This window comes from Talpa occidentalis, unplaced genomic scaffold (assembly GCF_014898055.3).
Source record: "Talpa occidentalis isolate TD23 unplaced genomic scaffold, MPIMG_talOcc4v2.1 talOcc4.9, whole genome shotgun sequence".
Taxonomy (NCBI): domain Eukaryota; kingdom Metazoa; phylum Chordata; class Mammalia; order Eulipotyphla; family Talpidae; genus Talpa; species Talpa occidentalis.
The window spans coordinates 117,049,920-117,075,295 of NW_023605305.1; the positions used below are offsets into that span (position 1 = coordinate 117,049,920).

The 25,376-nt window shown below is 70.0% G+C and overlaps 1 protein-coding gene across 3 annotated transcripts; it reads left to right on the forward strand.

The window, feature by feature from the left end:
* ANXA6 (annexin A6) lies at positions 1-21,164 on the forward strand. 3 transcript variants are annotated; one of them, XM_037498969.2, is made up of 26 exons: positions 1-58; positions 4,769-4,809; positions 5,393-5,483; positions 5,890-5,984; positions 6,176-6,289; positions 6,402-6,492; positions 6,989-7,068; positions 7,789-7,845; positions 8,162-8,255; positions 8,376-8,471; positions 9,033-9,091; positions 9,492-9,614; positions 9,788-9,846; positions 10,443-10,521; positions 11,583-11,664; positions 12,264-12,358; positions 12,692-12,805; positions 13,800-13,890; positions 14,328-14,407; positions 14,799-14,852; positions 18,330-18,347; positions 18,788-18,881; positions 19,327-19,422; positions 20,300-20,358; positions 20,534-20,656; positions 20,832-21,164. In XM_037498969.2, exons 2-26 carry the CDS (start codon positions 4,795-4,797, stop codon positions 20,889-20,891), a joined length of 2,019 nt encoding a protein of 672 aa, XP_037354866.1. In that variant the 5' UTR covers positions 1-58; positions 4,769-4,794; the 3' UTR covers positions 20,892-21,164. The 3 variants fall into 3 exon arrangements, with proteins under 3 accessions (XP_037354866.1, XP_037354868.1, XP_037354867.1); XM_037498970.2 differs by lacking the exon at positions 1-58 and adding an exon at positions 2,042-2,245; XM_037498971.2 differs by lacking the exon at positions 18,330-18,347.
* The last annotated feature ends 4,212 nt before the right edge of the window (positions 21,165-25,376 follow it).

Sequence of the window (25,376 nt, forward strand, 5' to 3'; positions counted from 1 at the left end):
CTTCCCTGCCCCCACGGCCGCCGGTAACGGGCCGGGACGCGCGGGTCTGCAGGGCCGGGTGAGTCCCCGCCGCGACCCGGCCTCGCGCTGGCCCCGGGGGGGGGCATGGGGGCGCGCGGGGGCGCAGGCGGGGCGGGATGCGGGGCCGGGGCGCAGGTCGGGTGGTCCCCGGGGCGCTTGGCGGGGCTGACTCTGCGGAGGGCGCGGGGCCCGGACCGGCGGGGCCGGTGGGGGCGGCAGGACGCGCTGGGGACCCGCAGGGGAGGGTGTGTCCGAGGCCGGGGAGGCAGACCGGGGGGGGGGGGGCTTCGGGGTGCGGGCCTGGGGGAGGGGCGCCGCCCACGGAGGAAGACCCGGCCGGCGCAGCGCGCGCCTCTCCCCGCAGGCTCCTGGAGGAGACTCCCCTGGGCTCGAAGGGCCTCACCCGCCTCGCTGCACCCCCAGGCCCAGTTTGGGTTTCCCCAAGCTCAGGGGCGTCACAGGAATCCCACAGCACCCCTGGGGGGCTAGGCCGGCGGTGGGGCCCCTCACCCCGGGATTAGCAGCCTTCCTCCAGGGCCGACCCCACCTCAGAGGACCTGGAGGCCGGGAATGCCTGGAGGCCGGGGGTCTGGGTCACAGCTCCGGGGCTGCCGCTCCCCAGGCCCAGCCCCGCTTCCGCTCCAAATTTGGGCTCAAGTCTCCCAGGGGTCGTGGGGGGGCTGTGGTCCCCCACCCCTGCGGGGCATCCTGACCTGCTGGGCCTGGAGGTCAGTGGCCACTCAGCCTCAGCTTCAAGGACGCAGCCGGGCATATTTCTGGGGGCTGGAGGGGGCAAGCCCCTTTCCTCCCTGGGCTTGTCCACAGCGAGGGCTGCCGAGCTGCTGGGATCCTGCTCAAGGGTTCAGCTTCTGGGAGTTGGGTGGGGCCCGGGTGGGGGGGCAGAGGCCTCCATCCCGCCTGCAGCTGTGGCCGCCACTCACCGTCCCCCTCGGCCTTCGCGGCCCCAAGGCGCTGGCTGCCTGGACACCGAGTGTCTGCGGCTTCTGGGAAAGGCCACGGATGTGGCAAATGTGGCTGCGAGTGTGCAGAGGGGTCTGCTCTGGGGCGGCGGGGGACCCCGCCTTTGGGGCCTCTGACTCTGGATGGGGGGCGGCTCCGCAGGCTGGGTCCTCACCAGCGTAGGTGACCTGCACTGCAGCACCCAGGGAGCTGCCCAGCCCGCAAGCCCCAGCCCGCCCTGCCCCTGGGGCCCAGCTGGTGCAGAGGCTGGGCTACTGGGTTCAGGCCTGCACCCCCTCGGATTCTCTGGGGAGGCCCGGATGTGCACAGGGGCACCCCGCCTAGCATCTCCAAGACACTTCCTGGTGGGAACAGCACCCCCGCCCCCACGGAGGGGGAGGTCTGTGGATGGGGTGACCTGACCTGCATTGACCTGGGCTCCAACCAGCCCCCATCACGCTACTTTCCGTCCTGCTGGCGGAGGAGCCCCTGGGCGGTGGCTGCAGGGATGGCCCTCTTTGCCCTCTGAAGTCGCGCGGGGTGGGGTGTGTGTGTGGGGGGAGGCGAGGAGGGGTGGGCTCTCCTGCAGCGTGAGGCCAGCGTCCTGCAGGCCCTAGAGGGCAGCGCAGGGAGAAGCAGTGTGGTCCTGCGGGGCGGGGGTCCCGGAGGGGCGGGCGCTTGGCTCGGGACCTGGCGGGAGGAGCCTTGCTCTGAGGAGCTGCGGTGACCGCACAGGCGGGCTCCGCCCTGCTCCCACCCCCACTCCACCTCGCTCTTTGCATCGTTGCGAAGCGGCCCTTGGCCGTGGACGCTCCTTGGTCTGGCCAATGACCAGACTCTCCTACCTGCATACACCGGGCCTGCTCCCGGCCCCCTGCCCAGGCTGGGCCTCAGTTCCTGAAGCGCCTGCCCTGAGGGTGCAGTTCTTTCAGGCCCTTCCGCAGCGGCTTTGGGAGGCACCTGAGGGGGCCTGGTTGCCAGGGGAACCGGCCTGTGATTGGAGTGTCAGGGGATTTCCGGGGAGGGTTTCCGGGGAGGGGAGACGGGTAATTTCCTCCCCCTACGGAGAGCTGAGGCCCCCTGAGGATCCCCAGCTGAGGGGGTGCCCGGCGGTTTCCCGGCCCTCCTGCAGGCCCCACTCCAGGGTCTCAGAGCCCCTTTGGGGAGCTGGCTCTGTGTTCCCTCCATCTGGCTGTTGACCGCGCCCTTGCATAACTTTCGCAGGACAGCGGTGACCTGCGCGTGGACAGGATTCCCGAGTCAGGTGTGGTAGTCGGTGCGGGGAGGGTCAGGCGCCTGCCCGTGGCCGGCAGCTCCCCTCTGCCCCACGTTGCGCACACGGTCACCTGAGCTGCACTAGGAGCCGGGCTCTCCGGGCCTGGTCCAGCCCCCAGATCGATGGTCTGGGTCAGAGGAGGGAGCCTGCTCTCTAAGAAACCCGAGTGCCTCTGGCGGGGTGCTGGCGGCCAGGGGTGCCTTCCGCCTGGCTTCCCCAGAGGAGCCCTGGGGGGCGGGAGGGGAGAAGGGTCCAGATGTCCCAGGGTGCTGGCCGGGCTTTGGGGAGCTGCCACCAGTGGGGACAGCTGGGCCACCAGCCTCTGGGGGAGGGGCGGACTCTTCTTCCTGCCTCTGTCCTCTCCAGGAGGGGGGGAGGGAGGGGGGGAAGGGAGGGGCTCACTGGAGCCTTCGTAAGTGCACCCTGCTTCTCCTGCCTGGCCTGCCGCCCGCGCCCGCTCTCCCAGTGTGGCAGGGCTTCCGCCTGCCAGGGGTCCTGGGCCTCTGCGCTCTCTGGTTGCCCGCGAGGCTGCCAAAGGTATGCCCCAGCAGCGCCGCCCACCGAGCTGCCCCGTGGGCACAGGGAGGCCCGGTGGCCCCCTCAGGACGGCAGGAGCAGCACGCCTGCAGGGAGAGGCTGCTCGGAACCAGCCCACCGCAGGCGTGATGCGGGCACCCTGCAGTGACGGCGTGGGGTGGGCAGCCTCGTGGTCAGACGGGCTTAGCGGGTGTAGTGACTTCGGCGCCATCAGGTGTCCGCAGCGTCCGGCTGCAAACACCGCAACCAGTGGGAGCAGGCCAGAGGGCTGGGAGGGGCCTCGGAGGCCAGCAGGCCCATCTGCTGGGGGGTTCCGGAAGGAGCCGGGGCTTCCCGCTCCCCATAATGAGAGTCGGTGTCCGTGTTTCCTCAGCCACCCTGCCCATCCCTGCCGCAGCCGGGCCCTGTGATGCGGGCTCCCTCGACTCCCTTGGGCTGGACGCCTGGTGCGCGGCCCAGCCTGTCGGAACCCTGGGCGGGCTCAGAGGGCGCCCTGGGGGGCCTCACGCACGCACACCCCAGCCTCACTGCCTCCCAGCTAGTGGGGAAGCCCTTGACTCAGCGGTGCCTGCTCCAAACCGCCCACACGCCCTCGCTTTTTAGGAAAAGTGAAAGGAAAAAATAAGGAAACTCCGAGCCTGTACTTTTGTGGGGACCGGAGCCCCTCTTGAGCCAGACTGGCCCTGAGCGGTGGCGAGGGGGCTGCAGGAGATGGGCCTGCCTGAGGCCTGAGGGGGGTGCGAGGACTCCCCTCCCCGCGGGGCTGAGCCTGCTAACCCAAGACTGGGGCACACCCCGGCCGCCCCTCCTTGTCCCGACAGCCTGGCTGTGCCAGCTGCCGGGGGCCACCGGAGGCCGGGCAGCAGGCGTCGGCCGCCCCCGCGCTCCAGACTTCCGGGCGTTGGCCCCCGGTTGCTCCACCGAGCGTGGGGCTCGCTCCCTGCCCGCTGCTGGGGCCCCAGGCCGGGGGAAGCCTGAGCTGGCTTCCCGCCAGGCCCCACAGATGGGCCTACCCGGGACGTGGGGGGAGCTTGTGCTGGAGCCAGCGCGGTTGCCAGGCGACAGCGGGGTTTCCTGTGCCGGCCGCGGCCTGTCGGGGGGGTCTGAGGTCATGTAGTGCGAATCTGGGTTCCACGGGGGACTGGGGACGCCCCATGTGCCACCGACCCTGGTGACCCAGAGTGAGCAGGGTCAGGATAGGTCGTTGCCCCCGCATTGGGGTTTGGGGGGGTGGCCGGGCTGAGGTGTCTGTGCTTCCCGCCCTCTTGAGCTTGGTTTCTGGGGTCTCCCCGAATCCCCGATAGTCGGTCCCCCGACCTTTGCAAAGCAACGTGGGGTGGAGCTGGCAGCCTTGCGCGGCTGAGCGGGAGCCCCAGACCCCTCTCTCCCTGCCCCCCGGGCTCGCCAGTCCCCACCCGCCTGCCACCTCCCTTCTCTCCTTTCTCTTGAGGCCGGACTTGGCTGTGCTGCCCCTTGGCGGCCGCCGTCTCCCGGGCCCGCCTGGCGAGCTGGCAGGGCTGAGCTGTGTCCCGCGCCAGGCCCGAGGCCTCTGCCCCGTCAGAGAGGACAGCTCAGGCGCCGTCCCCCGTCCCACAGCCACGCCGGCCACGCGGGGCCTGGGCCCCCGGCCGGTCCCCCCTCCCACCAGCCTCGCCCACACCCTGCTTGCTGTCATCTTCTCCGGAGAGCAGCCCCCGCGATTCCCCGCCCTCCAGACACTGCCCTGGTGCCCCCGCAGGGTCCCCCTGAGCCCGTGCCCTGCACCCTCCCCTGAGCTCCGGGCGGCGCTGGGCGGGAGGAAGGCCTTGAGTCCAGCTCCGAGCTGCGGCCTCCGGCCCTGTCCAGGCCTTTGGGGAACTGGCCTGAGGGGCCCAGCAGGGGGCAACAGCAGGGGGCTTGCCCCGGGGAAGGAGGGGTGGCCTGGGGAAGAACGGCCCTGCGCGAGGACCCGATGGCTTCTTTTCTTCTCCACAGTGTTTTCCGCTGCAGAACCTGAGGCCATGGCCAACCCCCAGGTGAGCAGCCTCCCAGAAGCTGGGGCCTCCCCTCTGGGTCAGGACCCCCTCAGTGTCGGGCACAGACCCAGGACTGGCGGGGGAGGGCGGGACCCGTCCCTGCTCCTGTTCGTCTCAGCTCTTGGGGGCACAGCACGCTGGACCCCGCAGCCCCGTGACGGCCTTGGGCCTGTGCCCCGTGCCCCGCCTCCTCCGGCTCTGTCCTTGGGGTCCTTCCTGGCCTGGGCGCATGTGACCAGCGCAGGCTTCAGACCTGCCCCCCGGCGGCCTGGAGGACACAACGTGACTGACACCCCCAGGCCGCATCCCAGGGCCGGGCCTCTCCTGGCTCCTGGGTGTTGGAGCCGGCGTGGGGCAGGCAGAGACTGGGCTCGGCCCCGGCTCCGCACAGGCTCCCGAGGGCTGCCCGTGATCACACCGGCGGGCGGGGACTGTGAGTGCCAGAGCCCCAGGAGGGCCTGCAGCCCCCGGCTCAGCTGCGGAGGCCCCCCCAGGGGAAGGGCCTGTTTGGGGTCTGGGGTCCGGCCCGGGTTTGGGGCTGGAGCCTGGTCAGGGCGGTGGGCAGCTCACCTCCCCCCCACAGGGCGCCAGGTACCGCGGCTCCATCCGAGACTTCCCCAACTTCGATGCGGGCCAGGACGCCGAGGCGCTGTACGCTGCCATGAAGGGCTTCGGTGGGTGCTCGCCAAGAGGGGGTGGGGGGCGGGGCGGCCTCCCCGGTGCGGCCCAGGGCCAGGAGGCAGGGTGGGGACCAGCCCCGCCCGTGGTCTCGTCTCCCCTCCTCCTCTCCAGAGCTTCACAGTGAAATACGCAGGCCAGGCCACTCACCCGGCCCCTGCCCCTGGGAGGTGCCGCCCCTGCTAGGGTGCTGCTGCCTGGGTCTTGGTGGGGTCCTACCCCCTCCAGGCCTCAGTTTCCGCATTTGCCTGATGGGGCCCGTGGGTGCTGCTGTGACCCCTCTCCATGGGCCGAGAGCTCTCCCCAACCCTCCCCACCAGCCTGTGAGCAGAGGCTGATGAGGAGAAGTGAAGCTGGAGGGCTTCCTGGAGGAGGCGGGCTGTGATGGGCCATCCTCCTCAGGCAGCGACAAGGAGGCCATCCTGGAGCTGATCACCTCCCGCAGCAACCGGCAGAGGCAGGACATCTGCCAGAGCTACAAGTCCCTCTACGGCAAGGTACGCGCTGGGCAGGGGCCTAGCGGCGCCTCCTCGGGGAGGCGGGCCGCACCCTGGGGCCCACAGTGCGGCGCAGGGAGGGTGCCCGTGGCGGCTGTCCTGCGCCCCGGCCAGTGGCCACCCGAGGGCCCTTTGCGGAGGGCGGGCTGGGGGTCTGCGAACCGTGCTCAATTCTGGCCCTGCCCACCCAGGACCTCATCGCCGACCTCAAGTACGAGCTGACCGGCAAGTTTGAGAGACTGATAGTGGGTCTGATGCGGCCGCTGGCGTATTGGGACGCCAAGGAGATCAAGGATGCCATCTCGGTGAGGGGCGGGCGGGGCAGGGGCGGGGCCGTCTCGGTAAGGGGGCGAGGCGCCCCGGGCAGGGTTGTGGGCCGGGCAGGGGGCCCTCCCTGACCGGGTGGTCCCCTCCCAGGGCGCGGGCACTGACGAGAAGTGCCTCATCGAGATCCTGGCCTCCCGGACCAACGAGCAGGTGCACCAGCTGGTGGCCGCCTACAAGGACGGTGAGCCGGCGGGGGGCGCGGCGGGGGTCCTCTCCAGCTCCCCGCTCCGTGTGGGACTTGGGCCAGCAGGTGCCCCGGCGGGCCGTGAGGGAGACACATGCAGGGGCCCGGCGCGCCAGGGAGACCCGCTTCTGCCAGGCTGACTCGGGAACCCGTGGCATGAAGGGGAAGATGCCTCAGCAGGTCCAAAGCCCTGGGCAGAAGCGGCCTGTAGCCATTTTGGGGGGTGCTCAGGGCCAAGGAAGTTGGGCGGGGCAGGAGCCCAGGGCCAAGGCAGGGCTGTCCCCTCACCGCTGTGGCCAGAAAGGGCACGGGAGGCTGTGGCCACCGCCACCTGCGGGAGGGGCGGGCGGCGTGGGGAGAGGCGGGCACGCCCGCCCGTGGGGCCACTGTGAGGGCTGTGAGCTGCACCCTGGCCTTGCCTGCGGGCGGAACCTGGGTTTGGAGTTGGGCGGGCGGCTCCGGGTGGGTCTGGAGCCTGAGATCCTCCCCTCAGCCTACGAGCGGGACCTGGAGGCCGACGTCATCGGCGACACCTCCGGGCACTTCCAGAAGATGCTGGTGGTCCTGCTGCAGGTGGGTCCCCCGGGGCCCGGTGGGGGGGAGCGGGGCCCTCCCTGAGCCCTGTGGATGGCAGATGGGTGATTGCGGTGTGCATCCCCTCGCCTCGGACCACCCCTTCCCGCTGCCCACGCTGCCCTGCGGAGCTGGCCCCAGAGGCCCCAGGTGGGGGTGGCGTCCATGCCATTGTAGACCGTGCGTCCTGGAGAGGCCAGTCCCAGCCTGTGACCCAAATCTGGGAGTCAAGGACGTCCCCCCCACCCTTGGTCCCAGTGAGGGGTGCCTGGCCCTGAGTCCCAGAGAGAGTGGTGGGGCCTGAGGTCCCGGGTAGCCCAGGGCGGGGGGAGGCTGGCGGGGTCTCGCCTCGGGTAGCCCTCAGGGAGTGGGGAGGCGCCATCCCCAGGGTGCTCTCCCTGACCTCTGTGCTGCGGGGCCTGGCGCGCGTAGGCTCTGGCCCCGGGAAGGCCTCTGGGTGAGCCCTCCGGGCGCGGGACAGCACGTGCCGAGTAGGAGGGATGCGCGGTCCCTCTGCCCTGTGAGCCCTTGCGGGGGCCGGCCTGTCCTCGGGTTCTTCTGGAAGGACGTCCTGTCCCAATCCTTAGGGGAGGGAGTGGCAGCCGGGGGGGACCCCTCATGCCCTCAGCCTTTGGCGCGGTTGTGAGCCCACCCTGCCTCTGGGGCTGTCCCCCCGTGGGCCCGCACCCCGTCTGAACGTGCACCCCTGCCTCTGCCCAGGGGACCAGGGAGGAGGACGACGTGGTCAGCGAGGACCTGGTGCAGCAGGATGTCCGGGTGAGGTGCTGGGCGGTGTCCACGGCCCCCTCCATCCCTGCGCCGGCCGGCGGGTGTGGGCACGGCCCTGGAGGCAGCTGCCTGCCCCGCCTGAGCCCCGCAGCGGTGGGGAGGCAGGCCGGGAGGGGGTCTTGGTCACGGGGGCCGCAGCCACGAGAGCAGAGGGCGGTGGGGACCTGGGGGAGGGAGGGATGGACAGACAGACGCAGAGAGGGACGTGCTGTGGGTAGCGGGCTCTGAGGGTGAACCAGGGGTCTCCAGAGAAGGGGAGAGGAGGCAGGGGTGGCTGCTGAGTGCCTGGCTGGGCCGCCCCCAGGACCTGTATGAGGCGGGTGAGCTGAAGTGGGGCACCGACGAGGCCCAGTTCATCTACATCCTGGGGAACCGCAGCAAGCAGCACCTGCGCCTGGGTGAGCGGGGCCCCTCCCTGCGCCCTCCCTGCCGCCCGCAGCCCCGCGCCCCTCCCTGGGCCTGGACGCTGCCCCATCACCCCGTGTCTCACCTGGGGTGCTCGGCCCCTCTGCCGACAGTGTTTGATGAGTACCTGAAGACCACGGGGATGCCCATCGAGGCCAGCATCCGCAGGGAGCTGTCTGGGGACTTCGAGAAGCTCATGCTGGCTGTGGGTACGTCGGGCCCAGCCCGGGACTCGGGATTCCCGCCCGCCTGGAATCGGGTGGGGGGTGTGGGACAGGCGCCCTGGCGTGGGGGCGGGGCGAGCGCCCAGGGGCAGGGCTGTGGGGCGAGGGGCCCGGCCTGCGGTGGCCCGTGTGTGGGCAGCGCTACCCTTTCTCTCACGGCGCCCCGATCGAGGCCGGGGAAGGTCTGAGTGGAGGGGCCTGGGTCTGTGCCCCCTCCTGTGGGGTGATTGGCTCTGCCCGGGGGCGTGCAGAGGGATTCCCGCCTGGGCTGGCCCACCCGGACCCACCCGCACACCGGCTCAGGGTCCCAGAAACTTCCCTGGGCCGGCAGGGCCACCCCTGGCCGGGAGCCGTGGCCCGCCTGGCCAAGGACAGCCCAGAGGGCGGGAAAGACAAAGTGGCCAGTGTGCCCACCGCTTCCCATTTCTGGCCCCCGGTGTGTGATGAAAGTGGAGGCCGGGGAGCGGTGGGGCTGCAGGTTCCCAGGGGCCCCAGGAAGTGGAGCAGGGGCCCCCGCGCCCAGCAGCGCCTCCTCTTCCTCCCCAGTGAAGTGTATCCGGAGCACCCCCGAGTACTTCGCCGAGAGGCTCTTCAAGGCCATGAAGGTGTGTGGGGTTGTGTGAGCGAGCCTGGGGTTGTCTGCCCACCCCCCCCGGGCTGCCCAGACCGCCGGTCCCTGGGCCCACAGGAGCCCTCTGGGTGACAGCAGGACAGGGTGACGCTCTGTCCCTGGTGGTGCCAGAGCTGGAGGCCACTCGGCCACACCTCCCCCGGGAGGGCCCGGCCTCACGCTGACCCAAGGGTGCAGGACAGCTGCCTGCCAGCGGAGAGGCTGGACGAGTGGGTGTTCCCAGTCCTGAGGGCAGCCCCGAATGCGTCACTGAGCGTAGCCGGCTGTGGGCCGCCTCAGACGCCAGGCGCAGGGCCGCGTGGGGCAGGGGGCAGGGCCGCAGCAGGGGTGGGGCCTCGCACTCCAAGGCTCAGCTGTCCCCACCCACCTTCCAGGGTCTGGGCACTCGGGACAACACCCTGATCCGCATCATGGTCACCCGCAGCGAGCTGGACATGCTGGACATCCGGGAGATCTTCCGGACCAAATATGAGAAGTCTCTCTACAGCATGATCAAGGCGAGGGGCTTGGGCCGGGCGCTGGGGGCGGGGGGACGCCGGGAGCCGTCTCGCGGGGTCTCCTGCGCTGGACCCGGAGCTGCCCCTGTGCTGCCTCCAGGCCTCGCTGGTGGTCTTGGGGGCTCCCGGCCCCCGTCTGGGGGGCGGGGATGACCGTCCCGTCTCCTCTGCAGAATGACACCTCCGGCGAGTACAAGAAGGCGCTGCTGAAGCTGTGTGGGGGCGATGACGAGTGAGTGCGGCCGCCGCGGGGGCCCTGGGGGCCCGTCCTTGGGTGGGGCCGGGCAGGGTCCTCGAAGCAGGGGCGCTGAGGCGGCTGGAGTGCAGAGTGCGTGTGCGTGTGCGTGGGCTGTATGTGTTGGTGCGTGCTCTGTGGTGTTGCATGTATCGAGTGGGGTGTGCCGCTGTGTGCTGTTCATTTGCGTGTAGCTGCGTGCGTGTGGCTGTGTCCGTGGGTGTGCATGTGCTGCCGCGCGTGCATGTCTCCCTCTGTGTCTCATGTTGCCGTGTGTGTCTCTGTGCACATGTTTTGCTCTGTGTGCACTGGGTGTGCACGTGTGTTGCTGTGTATATTGTGTGTTCACTGTGTGCCTCCGTGTGTATGCACACATGTGCACTGTGTGCGCACGTGGCCTGTCCACATGTGTGTATGTGTCGTCATGCATGTATATGCACAGCCTCCACGTGTGTGTCTCTGTGTGTGTGCGTGGCCATGTGCATATGTGTTGCTCTGTGTGCAGATGCACCTGGGGGTGTGCACACGTGTGCGTGTGTGTGCACGGGTGCAGGTGAGGCCCGCGTGCCGACCGCCCTCTCCGCCCGTTCCAGCGCCGCCGGCCAGTTCTTCCCTGAGGCTGCGCAGGTGGCCTACCAGATGTGGGAACTTAGTGCAGTGGCCCGAATAGAGGTCAGACCCTCCCCGCCCCGCTTGACCTCTCGACCTTGACCTCGCTTCCTCCTGCCGCGGGGCCTGCTGCCCACTCTCACTAACACCGGCTCCCGCGTGGGCTGCCCCTCACGGCTCAGGCTGCTGCTGCCCTCCCAGCCGACGTCCTGAGCAGAGGCCCCGGGGCTGCAGGCCAGGTCATCCTGCCCACGCTGGACGTGGAGGGGGCAGCCAGCGCGGAGCGGGCAGCCCACGCAGGGAGGGCGCAGTGCTCCGGACACAGGCCTGCGCCGAGCTCCGGCTGCGACTCTACACAGCACTTCTGCCACTACCCCACCAGACTCACTCCTCTGCTGGGCTCCCCGGTGCTCCCGCCGCTCGGCCCGGTGCTCCCCGGCCCCGGGCGCTTGGGCTCTGCTCACCACAGGCTTCCCAATCCCACGCCGGCCCCCAGTCGCGCAAGAAGTGCGTTCAGTGTGGGGTCCCGTGGCACAGTGCTGAGCCCCCATGGGCGCTGTTCCCCACCCCACCCCACCCTTGGCCTGGCTGTGTCCATTGGCTCTTGCGGCCTGAGGGGCTTGGCCCCGAGTCTGGTTTGTCCCCGTCCGCCCTGGGGTGGGGTGGCCTGAGGGTGTCACTGCTCCTGCGAGGGCTCAGCACTCCCTCCCATGCCAGACAGCAGACAGGCCCTTGCCCAGGAGTGGGCGCCGAGTGCCGGTCAGAACGAGGCCCTGGGGGTGGGCGCAGGGCAGGTGCAGGCGGCCCAGGGGGTGCAGGACCCAGTGGACCTGGGAACCTCTGGGCGGTCAGAGCATCTCTGTGTCTGGGGGACCGGCTCGTGGTGAATGAAGCAGAGCCCAGGGGCAGGGTGGGCCCTCGGGCGGCCCCAGGGTCAGGAGCTGGCCTCCTGGCCCGACCGCCCCGAGGATACCGCCCTGCCCAGCGGGTCTCTGCTGGGGGTTCTCTTTGCTGCACCTTTGCCCCTCCCCAGGCTGCTTGGTTGGGGGCTGTGGGCCAGGCCCCCTCGCATGCTCCTCTCTGCGGCCAGGGCACCGGACACTGAGTGCCCCTGCTTCTTGCAGCTGAAGGGGACCGTGCGCGCCGCCGAGGACTTCAACCCCGACGCAGACGCCAAGGCCTTGCGGAAAGCCATGAAGGGGCTAGGTGAGGGCCGGACGGGGCCCAGAGAGGCCACTGGCAGGAGGGCTTCTTCGTGGCCCCCACCCCCACCTGCACCTCTGGGCTGGGAGAGTAGGGAGCCCCTGCCTCTCTGTGTAAGAGGACTCGAGAGGCCTGTTTCTGGGGTGCAGGCATCCCTGTCACCCCTCAACAGGGAGAGCGGCTCTGCGGGGACTCCTCGCAGAGGCCAGCGGGACACACCCGTGGGCCTCTCAGCCCTCAGGCCTGCCCCAGCACCCCTGGGTGCTGCCTCACGCCTGGTTCACCTGCCCGTGGAGTAGCAGTCCCTGTGGCTGGCTAGGACTGCAGGGTGGGGCGGGGCCGGAGGCCCGTGGATGGGGCCTTGATGGCCTGGCTGCTGGCCCAGCTGTCCCTTGGGAGGCGGCCACGTGCCTCGGGGTGTCGGGTGCAGGGCGTGGAGTAGGGACCGGGCCCTGCGGGCTCCTGGGGGCTGGGGCGGGGCTCAACGGTTGTCCAGACCAGGGCCGCGTTCGCACGGGGGCACAGGGGCCGAGGAGGCTCCTGCAGGGGGCAGCGCAGGCCAGGGCCGGCCGTCGGCCCCCCTGAGCGTGCGCTCCGTGCAGGCACTGACGAGGCCACCATCATCGACATCGTCACGCACCGCAGCAACGCGCAGCGGCAGCAGATCCGCCAGACCTTCAAGTCCCACTTCGGCCGGGTGAGGCCCCCGCGCGCCCCACGGCTGTCCTGCCAGGCGTGTCCACGGCTTCTGCGGTGGCCCTGAGGGTGATGGGCCGCCCGCTGGCACTGGGGAGGGGTGGGGGTCAGCTCAGGCTGTGGGGTCCCACTTGTGTGGCAGCCTGGGGGTCTGGGCCTTGCAGTGCCCACTGCAGGGGCCCCAGGCCCAGGCCTAGCTGGCGGTGTGTGCCCCGGGGTGCGAGGGGTGGCCGCGAGGCCCGGGGAGGGACAGTGCCGTCATCCTCTGACTCCACATCCCTGCCTGTGGCGGCCACCTGTGGGCGCTGAGCTGGGTGGCCGGGCCTGCTTGCAGGACTTGATGGCTGACCTGAAGTCCGAGATCTCCGGGGACCTGGCCAGGCTGATCCTGGGGCTCATGATGCCCCCGGCCCATTACGACGCCAAGCAGCTGAAGAAGGCCATGGAGGTGTGCCTGGTGGGGAGAGCGGGGTGGGGGTGGTGTGGCTGAGGGGGGCCGTGAGGTTGGGGTGCTGGGGCAGGGTAGGGTGGGCCGGGTTCAGGCACCCCACGGCTGGGGGCTGCTTGCTGCCTCCTGGTGGCGCCCACGGGAGCCGGCCTGGTGGACACCAGGGCGGGAAGGCAGAGGCGCGGGCTTAGGCGTGGCTCGTCTGGGTGCATGTCTGGACACGGGGGATGGCTCGTGCCTGCCCTTTCGCTTTCGCTGGTTGGCTCACATGGGGTCCCTGCCGGTGTCCACTGGCCACGTCTGGGTGGAGCTGGTGTTGCGCAGGGTGCGGGCAGTTTCTCGGCACAGGCCAAGCCTGCCCCCGCATGGGACAACAAGCCGGCTTGCCCTGGGGCCCTGGGCGCAGTCCTTGGGCAGCAGCGAGCACAGCGAGTGCCTGCTAGGGCGCTGTCGGTCCAGGCCGTCCTCCGCTGTCCTGGGGGCTGGCCCCCACTCCCCTCTCCACTACCGCGAGGCTCTCGGTGCCTCCCATTTGCCATTTGGAGTTGAGGAAACTGGCTTTGTGCCCCTGCCACCCGCAGTGACCACCCGTGGCGGGTGTTTAGGCGCCTATGAATCTGCCTGCCCCGCCCCAGAGTGGCTCCTTTGACCAGGGGGTCCCGAGCTGCCCTGTCCAGGGCCCGCTGGGCCCATCCCCTGTCCCTCCTCAGCTTCACAATGTGCCAGCACAGTCCACTGTAGAAACGCACAGAGCGAGGAGGGAGATAAAACACCCTGTGCTGCCCACCCAGGCCCCATCGGCCACCTGGACTTGGCCTGCGGGCACGGGTGAGGGGCAGGGGTGGACCTCGTGGGGTTCCTGACCAGCTGGCGTGGTCGGGCCTGGCTGAGCCAGGGTTCTGGTTGGGGGTGAGGATGACCCGGGAGGGCTGGGTGGGTGGCACCCCAGTGTGGGGCCGGGCTCAGTTCAGGACGCCCCCCACCCCAACCTCAGGGCGCTGGCACAGATGAACAGGCGCTCATCGAAATCCTGGCCACGCGCAGCAACGCCGAGATCCAGGCCATCAACGAGGCCTACAGGGAGGGTGAGTGGGGCCGGGGCCCAGGGAGCCCCAGGGGCCCCCGGCCTCAGGCCGGCGTGAGGGTCACAGCAGGATGGGGCGGGGTGCTGGCTGGGTGGGGCGCTGGGCCTCTGGGCACCGCACTGGCCACGCCTGGACATTCTCAATCGCTTATTCACAACTGATCACACATCACTGGGAAGAGCCTGACCCCCGGCCAGCAGGGTCAGCAGTCCTGCTGGCGGCAGCTGCGGACACCGTGTGCCAGGGCCCGCCTGGGCACCTGTCATGCAGGCGTGGGGGCCAGAGGACAGTCAGCGTGGGCCTGTGGGCGGGAGGTGGGGCGTGTCACCGTCAACAGCAGGGGACTGGATGCCCCAAGGTGCCCCCAGTGCCCGGCCCTCACGGCCGCCCCCCAGAACCCCAGTCCTGGCTGCAGCCCACGCCTCTCTCTGCCTCAGACTACCACACAAGCCTGGAGGACGCCCTGAGCTCCGACACGTCCGGCCACTTCCGGAGGATCCTCATCTCTCTGGCCACGGTGAGTGCCCTCGTGGGCGCGGGGCTGGAGGGCGGGTGCGAGGGTCCCCCATGAGGCGAGGGTGTCCCCGGCCGTCATCGCAGTGCGTGGCCTCACCTGGCTCAGGTGCCGGCAGCCCCGTGGCTCCAGCCCCGAGGACACAGCATGTGGTGGCCTCCGCATGTTGTCACTGTCTCCTGGGCCCCCAGAGCAGGGCCTGGGACACTCGGCTCGCCGTGGTGGGCAGCCTTTGCCAGGGGCCTGCTGGACGCCCACTGGGTGCTGCGGCAGCCCCCGCAGGCAGGCCTGCCCCGTCTCAGAGGGAGAGCAGGTCCAGGGCCGGGTGAGGGTGCCTTGTGGCTGGGTTGGGGAAGGCGGCCGGGCACTGACCTCCCTGCTGCTCTTGCCACAGGGCAACCGCGAGGAGGGAGGAGAAGACCGGGACCAGGCCCGAGAGGACGCCCAGGTGAGCCCCGCGGGGGCCGGGCGGCAGGGAGAGGCGGCGCCTCCAGGGCGGGGCTGCTGCTGGTCTGGCTGGGCCCTTGGGGAAGAGGCCCGGGGCCCTGGGCCCACTGCTGGACGGGGCGTGGGGACCATCCAGGCCGAGGTGCTCACCGTGGCCAGGGGATGGACCTCGGGGGTGGTCTGGCGGAACCGGGCCAGGCTGAGCTGGCGGGCGGGGCCGCGGCTCACGGGGGCGTCCGGGCAGCACAGCGAGAGCTGGAGCGCGGCTGGGACGGGCGGAGCGGTGGTCTGTTCTGCTCGCCCCCCTCCCCGAACCCCAGGTCCAGGGCTTTGACCCCCGAGACTGCCGCTCCAGCACCCCATGTACTGCTGGGGGCTGACCCTGGCTTCGGCTTTGCCCGCAGCTCCAGTGAGAGGCCGGGCTGGCTGCTCACTAGTAGCCCATCCCCAAGAAGTGGAGCCCCCAGCCAGGGCGGCCTCTGAGTGGCTGGGTGACCCTGGGGCTCACTCTGTCCTGCTTTGTGGCCCCAGCACCCTCAGTGGCTGAGTCAGGAGAGGTCGGGCCCTGTCCGGCCTGCTGCTGAGCAGCGGCCTGGGGGTTAGCCTGGGCCCCGGCCCTGCGGCCTGCGTCCACGTGAACCCCGTGGACCCCAGCCGGCCCGCCACTCCCTCCTTGAAGTCCCTCTCCCAACTGAGGCCGCTGCCCAAGGCTGCTTGTCCAGTGGCTGCCGGCAGGGGCAGCGGTGGCTTCGCAGGCAAGGAGGGGAGAGAGAGAAGCTGTGTGGACACCTCTGGGCCCTGCTGCTCGCTGCTTCCCCAGACCCAGAGCTGCCGAGCTTGGGTGGCCCCGCCCCTGCCCCCTCACACAAGTCTCTGTTTCACAAGCAACATGTTCTCCTGTAGAAACTTTGGAAACTGGGGACAAGGCCCCCTCCCCAAACCCTCGCCCGCGGCCGGCACGGCTGGTGTCTCAGTGTGTGGCTCTGGCCGATTCATGTGCATGAGCGAGTTTGGTGGATGCTGTTGCACGCTGCTTTCTTTTTCCTTTTTAAAGATTTCTTTTATTTGTGCATGCAAGAGCTGGGGTGTAGACCAGAGGTGTGGGGGGGGTGTGTGAGAGGATTCACCAGAGACAGAGCGGGTTGCAGAACAGGCAGATGGACTGAAATCCACTGCTGAGGGGAGCAGCGGGGAGACAGGAGGGGTCTGCCGCGCCATGTGGGTAGCTCCCTGGCTGGGGATTGAACTCGCGCCACAGTGTCTGCAGTGTCTGCCGATAGCTTCGCAGTGCTGAGGCCTAACCCCTGCTCCACCTGGGAGGCCTGTTGCGTACTGATTTCAGAAACCAGCGTCGTTGAAAGGCTACATACTGCAGATCTGCCTCCACTTACCGTAGGGTTATGTCCCGAGAAACCTGTTCTAAGTTTAAAATGTCGTGAGGGGAAAGGCTGGCGGGCGCCACGACTCCCACCCCGCGCTGCCGGGTCTCCAGCGAATGCCCTTGATCTCACGCCATCGTAAGTCCAAGTACCGTGAGTCAGGAGCATCTGCATTTCACTTCAGAAGCTGCCACACTACCAGCTGCTCTCCTGGCCACCAGCTCCCTGAGCACACTCATGAGTTTCCCTGGATTTCTGGAAGGGAGCTGGAGGGACACGGGGGGAACTGGACAGTGCTGCTGGGCAGTCACCCTCTCGAAGGAGCGCGTACCTGCTGGTGCTGCCTCCTGTGGAGTCTGAGCACCCCTGGTCTCGCGGGAGTGCCCGTGCCTCGCGGCCCCTCCCCTGCTAACGGCTGTGGCCTGTGCCCGTGGCCTGCCTGATTGTCATGGCCCCTCTCAGCGACACCATCCCTGGGGCAGCTCTGCTGACAGGGTCCCCAGGGCCGCACCCACACCCCGTGTAACCCGAGGCACCACCAGCCCAGCTGCCCCCCAGCCGAAGGAGGCCACCCACCCCCACGGAGGCCTCCCCGCTCCCCCGCCCGCTTCCCGTCTGTCCGCCTGTCTCAGACCTTTCACGTCAGTGGTCTCGGACACGCCATGGCCTTGGGGACCGGCTGTGCCCTCCTGCCTCTGCCGGGCTCACTGCGCTGTGAGTGGTCCGCGTCCTTCCCGGCCTCTGCCCGTAGCCCCCACAGCAGGGACGGAGGCTGTTTCCTGACCGCTGGCCAGCTGGTGGGCAGTACTCACTCCGTGGGCAGCTGCCGGCTGGGGCGTGCGTGCCAGCCCGTCTTTGCACCCACGGGGGTGCTGGGGCAGGTGGGGTGCTCTCTGCTGAGCTTTCCGGGGAGCTTCCGGGGCTCATTTCTGCGGGAGCACGAGGAGGAGTCTCCCTGTGTTGAGTGTCTAGGGAGTTGTTGCAGCCTCCCACAGCGTTTTCACATACATGAGGGAACGGCAGGCGTGTACTGAACCTTCCGTCCTCGGTGGCACACGGCGCGGCCACTGAGGCGGGCACACGCCTGGCTGTGCGGCCGGGACGCGTCCCACCCTGCAGCCCCCAGCTCTCCCCGCCCCTGCCAGCCCCCACCCCGGGCCCCCTAGCGTCTCCTCCACCTGGGCTGGCCAGTGTGGCTGAGCGTAGGCGCCAAGGGGGCCCCACAGTTCCACGTGTAAGGAGCGTGCCAGTGAAAGCAGAAGCATGAAGTCCCAGGAACCCCCGTTGCCCGTTAAAATAAGAACAACATATTTGCAAGTCGCGGACGTGTAAGATTTCAGGAAAACTAAAACGCAACCCCCACCCCACCCCGTCCTCAAAGGAGGCCCCGCGGTCGGCTGCCCGCACCGTCCCCTCCGCTGGAGGCCGCTGCCCCGGGCGTGGTCACTGGGCGCGGCCGGGCCTCACCACAGCGGAGACCAGCCTCGCGCTGCAGCAGCTGCCTGGGTGACCGCAGCCGGCCCTTGTGTCGGGGTGCCGGGCGGGCCCCTCCAGGCCCTGTGGTCTCCCAGGTGCAGCCCTAGCAACACGCCGGCCCGGTGAGGCCGCGCGCCCCGCTGTGTGGGAGCCGCACGTCCGGGCCAGGAGCCCGAGGCACCGGGCTCTCGGAGCTCAGGGCGGCCCGCTGGCCGCAGGGTTTCGGGGTGGCCTCCGGGCCGGGTCGGCCCCAGGCGGTGGTCACGGCCGCCGGCCAGCGCGGCGTCTGAGTTGTGGGCCGGGCCCTGCCTCCCCCGTCGGCGTGGCGCGGCTCGCCTGTCTGCAGCGGGGCCCGTGGCGGGCCTCTGGACGCGTGGGGACCGGCGCGAGGGGCGCCGCTGCCTGTGTGAGGGCTGGCGTCCGCCTGTGCCCGCCCGGCCCCGGGGTCAGTGAGTTCCCAGCCCCAGGTGGGCTGAGGCCCCCAGCTCTGGGGGGGGGGGCTGCCGCCTCCCTGCCTGCTGCTGCTGCGCGCGTTCCTGGGGCCTCTGGACCCCTGGCCAGAGCGGCCGCCTCCCGGGTCCTCTGACTCGCTCCTTCTCTCCCCCTCTCTCCGCCCCTCTCAGGTGGCTGCTGAGATCTTGGTGAGTCCCCTTCCTGCTGTCGCGAGGTCCGCGTGGCTGGGCCCGGGCAGGGGCAGGCAGCAGTGATGAGGGTCCCGCGGCTTCTCTCTCTCCCCGCCAGGGCCTCTTAGGAGCCTGCTGGTGGCAAAGGGGCCGCGTTTCCCCAAGCCCAGCACCCCCCCGCCCCCACACACCTGTGCCGCCCGCCGCCTGCGGTTCTCTCTGTCGGTCGTTTGGCCGGAACCCGTCATGGCCGAGGGCTTCAGTGTCCAAGTGCGTGGGGCCGGCTGGAGCTGGCCTGGCCTTCCGCAGCTGCCCGCTGCCCACTGGGGCGCTCCCCTGCAATGGCGGAGCCCACCTCCTGGGGCCAAGCCCAGAGCCCAGGCCTCAGGGGCCGCAGAGCTGGCCAGTGCCCGCCAGGCTGACGTCCTGCCCTCTCCCCGGCCTGCCGGGCGCTGCAGGAAATAGCGGACACGACCAGCGGGGACAAGATGTCCCTGGAGACCCGCTTCATGACCATCCTGTGCACACGGAGCCACCAGCACCTGCGCAGGGGTGAGGCCCTTCCCCCTCGAGCCAGTGTTGGGGGGAGGGGCCTGGGGTAGGCCGGCGGGTGGCATCACCCCAGCTGCTGCCCAGGTTGGGGCCTGGCACAGAGGGGCCAGCATCTATGCTTGGGCCAGGGGGACCTGCCCCGGGCGGGTGGACAGGGTGGCAGCCCCCGAGCCCCACCGAGCTTGGGGACCTGCGTCCTCCACGGCCACATCCGCGTTGCCTGTGACCCTGGGTATCTGCGCCCCCCCCCCGTCTGTATGGGGCTACCCAGCCCCACCCTGGCTGCGCCCTCCCAGCAGCCCTCTGGGCTCACACTCCCCTCCACGGCCACTCTGTGCCGGGCAGCGGGCTGGCAGCAGCCACGGCCCCCGCCTCACTGCCCTGGGCCGGATGGGGCAGCGCTGGGCCTGGTCTCTGCATGGGGCCCACCTCCCTGCCCCCGCAGTCTTCCAGGAATTCGTCAAAAAGACCAACTACGATGTGGAGCATGTCATCAGGAAGGAGATGTCTGGGGACGTCAGGGATGCCTTCGTGGCCATCGGTAATGGGGGGCGGGGACGTGGAGGTGCCCACGGGCAGGGGCTGTGGACAGGGCTTCCGTGTGGGTGTGGCCTCGGCCCTTCCTGCACCTCCCCCAGGAAGCCAGCCTGCCTGCCGCTGACCAGCTCGGCTCCGGCCAGATGTGGGGCTGGGGACGAGAGGGCACCTCCCTGCAGGGCAGGTTGGGGGGCTCTCCTGGCGTCACTGGCTGGGGGACATCAGGGCATGGGTCCCGCAGGACTCTGGACCCTGGCATACTGTGCAGACCCCTGCGTGCAGAGCCCGGCCCTCCTGAGGCCGCGGGAAGCGCTTGGGTGGACGCACTCGGGTGGACCGGGCACTGTGTCAGGCCTGCAGTCAGGGCAGGCTTCTTGGAGGAGGTGCCGGGCTGGTGTCCATCGAGCAGCTGGCAGAAGGGATGGGGAGCGTGAAGTGGGGGGCAGGCGGGCAGAGGACAGAGGTGTGGCAAAGGCACCTTGGACTTGGGGGCAAGGAAAGCGGGAGCTGGGGCAGGTGGCCAGGGCATGAGTGCCTGCCAAGCAGCGGCCTCTCCCGGACAGTCCCGCCTCCCGGGCTCGCGCTAACCTGGGTATCTGGCAGCTGTGCCAGCTGGGGCCCCTTCAGAGCTCAGACTTGGGGTGGGCATGAGGAGCCGGCGCCCCGAGGGGCTGTGGCCACCCTGGAACCACGAAGAGCTGCCGCTGCAGGTGGCTCTCGACTGTGGGAGTCTGTGGGAGTTTGTGGCCGGGGGCTGGGCTTCCAGGGGGCCCTCCCTGGGCTGTGGGAGCCTGGCCAGGACCAGCCATCCCCGGCCGGCAGGGGTAGGTGTGGGCGCGGCCCAGGCCAGCAGCCGCCCCCAGTGGCTCCTGTCCCCACAGTGCAGAGCGTCAGGAACAAGCCGCTCTTCTTTGCCGACAAGCTCTACAAGGCCATGAAGGTGAGGCTGAGGCTGGGGAGTGCGGGGGGGCGCAGGGGCGAGGAGAGGAGGCCGGGGAAGAGGGGGAGGGGAGGGGGGCGGGGAAGAGGGTGGGGAGGGGCAGCCCATGCCCCTGCTCTGGCGGGACGGGCCCTGATGCTGCTCCTCCACCTGCCGCGGCCCGCCCGGCCCCCAGGGCGCTGGCACGGATGAGAAGACCCTCACCAGGATCATGGTCTCTCGGAGCGAGGTCGACCTGCTCAACATCCGGCGGGAGTTTGTGGAGAAATACGACAAGTCCCTGCGCCAGGCCATCGAGGTCAGGGGCGTGGGGGGCTGCCAAGGTCAGGGGTGGGAGGAGCTGTTGAGGTCAGGGGCCATGGGGGGGCATCAAGGTCAGGGGGCAAGGCCTGCTGTCAAGGTCAGGGGGCGTCGAGGTAGGGGGTGCCCGGGCCAGCGGGGTGGCTCGCTGACCGGCCTCCCTGTGCCCCCAGGGCGACACCTCTGGGGACTTCCTGAAGGCCTTGCTGGCCATCTGTGGCGGCGACGACTAGCCCACCAGCAGCCTCTCTGCCCGAGCCCAGCCACAGCCACGTCTGGCGCAGCAGCCTGGAGCCCCTGCTTGTCCTCACGGTGCTCTGGGGAAGGCGCCACCCCGTCGTCACCTCTGCTCACATCCCAGCTGCGGGAGCACTGGCGAGGTCCCCGCCACCCACGTCCCGGCCCTCCTGGCTTCTGGCTCCCGCCCCGCCCTCCTGGCCCCCACTTAGGTCCTGTGAAATGCACAACCACACTGAACCTCCAAAGCGAGTGACCGGGTGCTTTGTGTGGGGGCAGGTTGGGGGGACTGGCCTGGGTGGCTGAGCCCCCACCCCAGGTGGCCTTGGAGCGGGGCCGAGTCGGAGCCCGTCTTCCGCCCCATCCACCTCTCCTGTCCACCCTCACGCCTGTGGGGAGCTGCAGCCCGCTGTCCCCATGTCCGGCAGTTGTCCCCAGGCCTCCCGCTCGCCCCTCCAGGAACGCCCAGCGAGGGTGTGTGGGCAGGCCGCCTGGGCGGGGCACCGGCACTGCCTGGCACTCCCTGGGCTCTGCGTCCATCTCCCCCAACCCGAACTTCCTCTTCGGAGCCCACAAGGGTACCGCTGCCCGCGTGCCCAGGGCGTGGGCTGGGTACAGTTGGGCTGGGTACAGTTGGGCTGCAGGTCAGGCAGTCCCAGGTGGTGTCCACTTCCCAGCCTCAGCCCAGCCGGGAGAGCCGGGGAGAGCCCGCGGGTGTCCACCCAGCTGCATTCAGCTCCTTGAGGCCTGGTGGCCGGAGCTTGGGGTCCGTCCTTTCTCTCTGGCCTGTTCACCTTCCCCGGCCTTCCGGGGCCCACTGAGGCTGGGGGTGTGCCCACAGGGGACCCTGCCCAGTGCCGGGCCCCCTCCCAAGTTCAGATGCCTCCTGAGCTCTGTTTCCAAGAAGGTGTGTGGGTGCAGACCTGGAGACCCTGTTGAGCAGCCCCAGGGGCCACTCTGCCCCCGACCCGGCCCTCGGCACCGCGGTCCCTTCACTCTCAATCCTGGGATTGGCAGAGGGGCGGCCTCAGGCTGGGGAGGTGGTTCGCATCTGCGCACAGAGGGCCCCTCGCAGCCCAGAGCAGGACACCGTCGCCGCCCCTGCACGCGTGTCCCCACGGCAGTGCCGGCCGCCCGCCCCTGGTGGCATGCTCATCGTCCTGGTGCTGGCCTGCCTGCACCCCGACCCCAGATGAGGCCCCTGCTCCTCCAGAGCGGCTGCCAGGGCCCAAGATGCCTGGATTCCCCGGGGAGGCATAGGAGTGGGGCGTCCCCAACCAGCAGCTGAGGAAGCCGCCCTGCTGTGGGGCGGGGCGGGTGGGAGGGGTCAGGGTCGGCCAGTCCCTCCCCGGGACCCCTAGGATGAAGCTCGCCCTCTTCCCACCGGCAGCCTGGTCACCACCGTTCCCTTGTCCAGCAGCGGCAGCCCCAAACCCGCCCGGTCGTCCCCAGACCCGGGCGGTGCTGTGGTGCCTGCACCCAGCCCCCCTGCTCTTGGGCGCTGGAGACACGTGCCCCCGCCCCCCCCCCACTTCCTCTGCGGCCCGCAACCGCCCAGGGTGTAGGAAGGACAGCATTTGCATAGACAGGAGACCTCAGCTGGGAAGTCCCCGGGCCCTCCGAGGTCAGACGCTCCTTCCTCTCGGCTGGCCCAGCCTCCTGGCCGCTGGCTGGCAAGGATCCTGCTTGGCCTGGGTGCTGCCCGGGGTGGGTGGGGGTGGGGGGCCTGCACAAGAGCAGTAGCCGGAGGGCTGGACGCCTGGGCTGCCACGTCGGCTCAGCCTCAGTCTCTGCACCCCGGCCCAGCCTCCCCTCTCTCCGGCCAGGGCATCTTCGTGCTGGGGCCATCCTGTCCGCTTCCTTGGCAAGCACAGCTCTGCGGTGTTCCTCATCCCTCCTCTGAAGACTCAGGCTGGGCTTCCTCCCCCTCTCCCTGCAGCACCTGGAGGGCTTTTCCCCTTCCACACTGACCCTGCTTGGTGTGCTGGGCCCGAGGGAAGGGACGGGCTCCCTGGAGATTGTCCTGGGACACCGCCCAGTGCTAACTGGGGACCCTGAGTGCCTGGCCCCTGCTCTGAACCAGCTGGAGCGGGCATCAGGAGCGGGGCCAGAGCAGAGGCACTGGTGCAGGTAACCTGGTCGGCGGCCTCTGGACGCGTGCAGAGCCCCCGCCAGGCCCCCTGTGCGGCCAGGCTGACCGCTCACCTTAGATACCCCCAGCAAGTCTGACTGGGCAGGAGATTCGGAGGTGCAGCCCTTACAGTATTTATGAAACCCCCAATGGGCCAGTTCCAGTGCCCAGCTCTGCCCAGCGTGTGGACAGGCCGGGAGAGCTGCCCTCTCACGCCAGGAAGGGGAGGGGCAGAGGTGGCCACCATGGTCACATGCGGAAGCGGCCGAGGCAATCGTCCACTGGAACGGCTTTGAGGTGTCTGTCCCGTGACACGCAGGCTGGACCGTGGCCTCGGGGCTCCGGGCAACACCAGGCGGCTGTTCCTGCAGAGGCGGGAGGCTGGGGACGTGTCCTCGGCTGTAGCTTTGCCTTCGGTGCCCCCTTGGGCACCAGCTGACCTTTGTGCTCTTGCCCCTGCCCCCCTCCCTCCTCCGGTGGGACCACCCTGCGCACCCACGGGCGGTCACCAGCCCCGGTCCCCACCCACTGGGAGCTAGCAGGGCCCCTCCCCTTGTTGACAGCCAGAGCAGGGAGCCAGGCGACAGGGAGCCAGGAGGCAGCTGCTCGCGGGAGAGCGCCTGACAGGCTGGGGGGGGGGCTGGGGAGTGCAGGACAGGGGCAAGGGGCTGGGGGAGCGGTGAGCCCCGGGGGTACTGTATTTGACCTGAAAAATAAAGAGGCTCCGCAGGCTCAAAGCACGGGGCTGGGAGGGGGCTGCAGGCAGAGGTTCGGCCTGTGCAAAGCCCGGGTGGTGAGGAGTGGGCATGAGCACGGGCACAGCAGCTGCCGCAAGGACGCCGGGCTGGGCTGTGTGGGCAGTGCCCCGAGGAGTGAGCCCCGTGTGGAGGGCGCTGCGAAAGGTCACCAAGGGGGAGCTGCGTGCCGCTGGGTCACTGGGTGGGAACGCTGGCGTCTGCTCGGAGCCTGTGACCTCTTTTAGCTTTCTGCCCGCATGGCCGGAGACACGGCATGAGGGAGATGTGCCCAAGCAGTGGGTTCGGTGGAGCCTGGACGTCTGGCAGGATCAGCACCTGGTGCCCACTGCCGGCTCAGGATGGTGCTTGCGGGTGGCCAGGGACTCTCCCGTGGAGGGCCCAGGGGCCTGGGGCCCAGGGTTGCCTGGCTGATGGCCTCCCTCCCCGTCCCGTCTCTAGGGTGGGCCCCGGAATCCATCCAGACCCGGGTTGGTCCTCCCCGGCCTTGGGGACACTCAGCAGCACCGGTGACTCAGAAAACCTGCAAGGTCAAAGCCATGAGCTGGCCGGGCTGGCCATGTGTGGTCAGCAGAGGGCCAGTGCTGCGGGGCCCTGGTGCCAGGTGCCGTCCAGTCCTCCTGTGGGACTGGCAGTCCCGGCTCACACCTCTGAGGCTGCGCCGCCCAGTCTCCGACGTGAGCCCGGGACTGCCCTGGGTGGGCGCCAGTCTGCCACCTGCAGACCGTCAGTTTAAAGCACTCTGAGCCTCGGTTTCCCTCCTGGAAGGCAGTGTCTCGGGGGGCTTCTGAGGGAGGCCTGGAAGCGCTGGGCTCTGTGCTCGGGCTTCGGGCCCGCAGCCGTGCTGTTCCTTCCTCACCCTCTGGCCTGTGCTGGCCTCCTCCCCTGTCAGGGTGGAAGGCCCCTGGGTGACCACCTAGCGAGAGGAGGCCAGGGGTTGAGGGTGCGGGACTTGCCAGGGCCACGCGCGCCTCGGCTGAGCAGGGGTGGGGCTGGAAGAACCTGCCCTGGGCAGGAGCCGGCGCTGCCCCTGCGGCTCCCCGCTCACGCCGTCCCATGACCTCACCCAGTGTGGGGGGACCAGGCCGGGGTGGGCAGCCCCCAGCCAGCCCAGGACCATGAGCACTGGGGGTGCCCAGAGGCCCCGCACCTCTCAGCTCTGGGCAGCCCCCAAGGCCCCAGGGACATCTACCTTCCTCCTGGGGGCCTTCCCTGCGGGGGCCGGGGGGACAAATGGGCAGGGTTGGAAGGGCAACGAATGTGGGGTGGGCATCTGGCGACCTCCTGGGGGGCTGGGCCTCACCTCCCCCGCTGGAGCTGGGAGGTGTCCAGGTGCCCAAGCACCAGGGGTGGTGGCGGTCGGGCCACAGACCAGCAGGCTCCCCCCGGAGCGCGGGGTGGTGGGCGGGGCGGCGGGGGACAGCTCATGTGGGAAGTGACAGGTGGGGACTGCCCAGGCCTTGGGGTGGGAGGGGCCTCAGCTGGGCCACAGGGCTGCCTGCCCCTCCCATGGGGCTTCCCCGCCTGCCCGAAAGCCCCAGCCTCCTTCCTGCAGAAGCCCAGAGCTGGCCTGGGGACAGCCGCCGGCCTGCCCA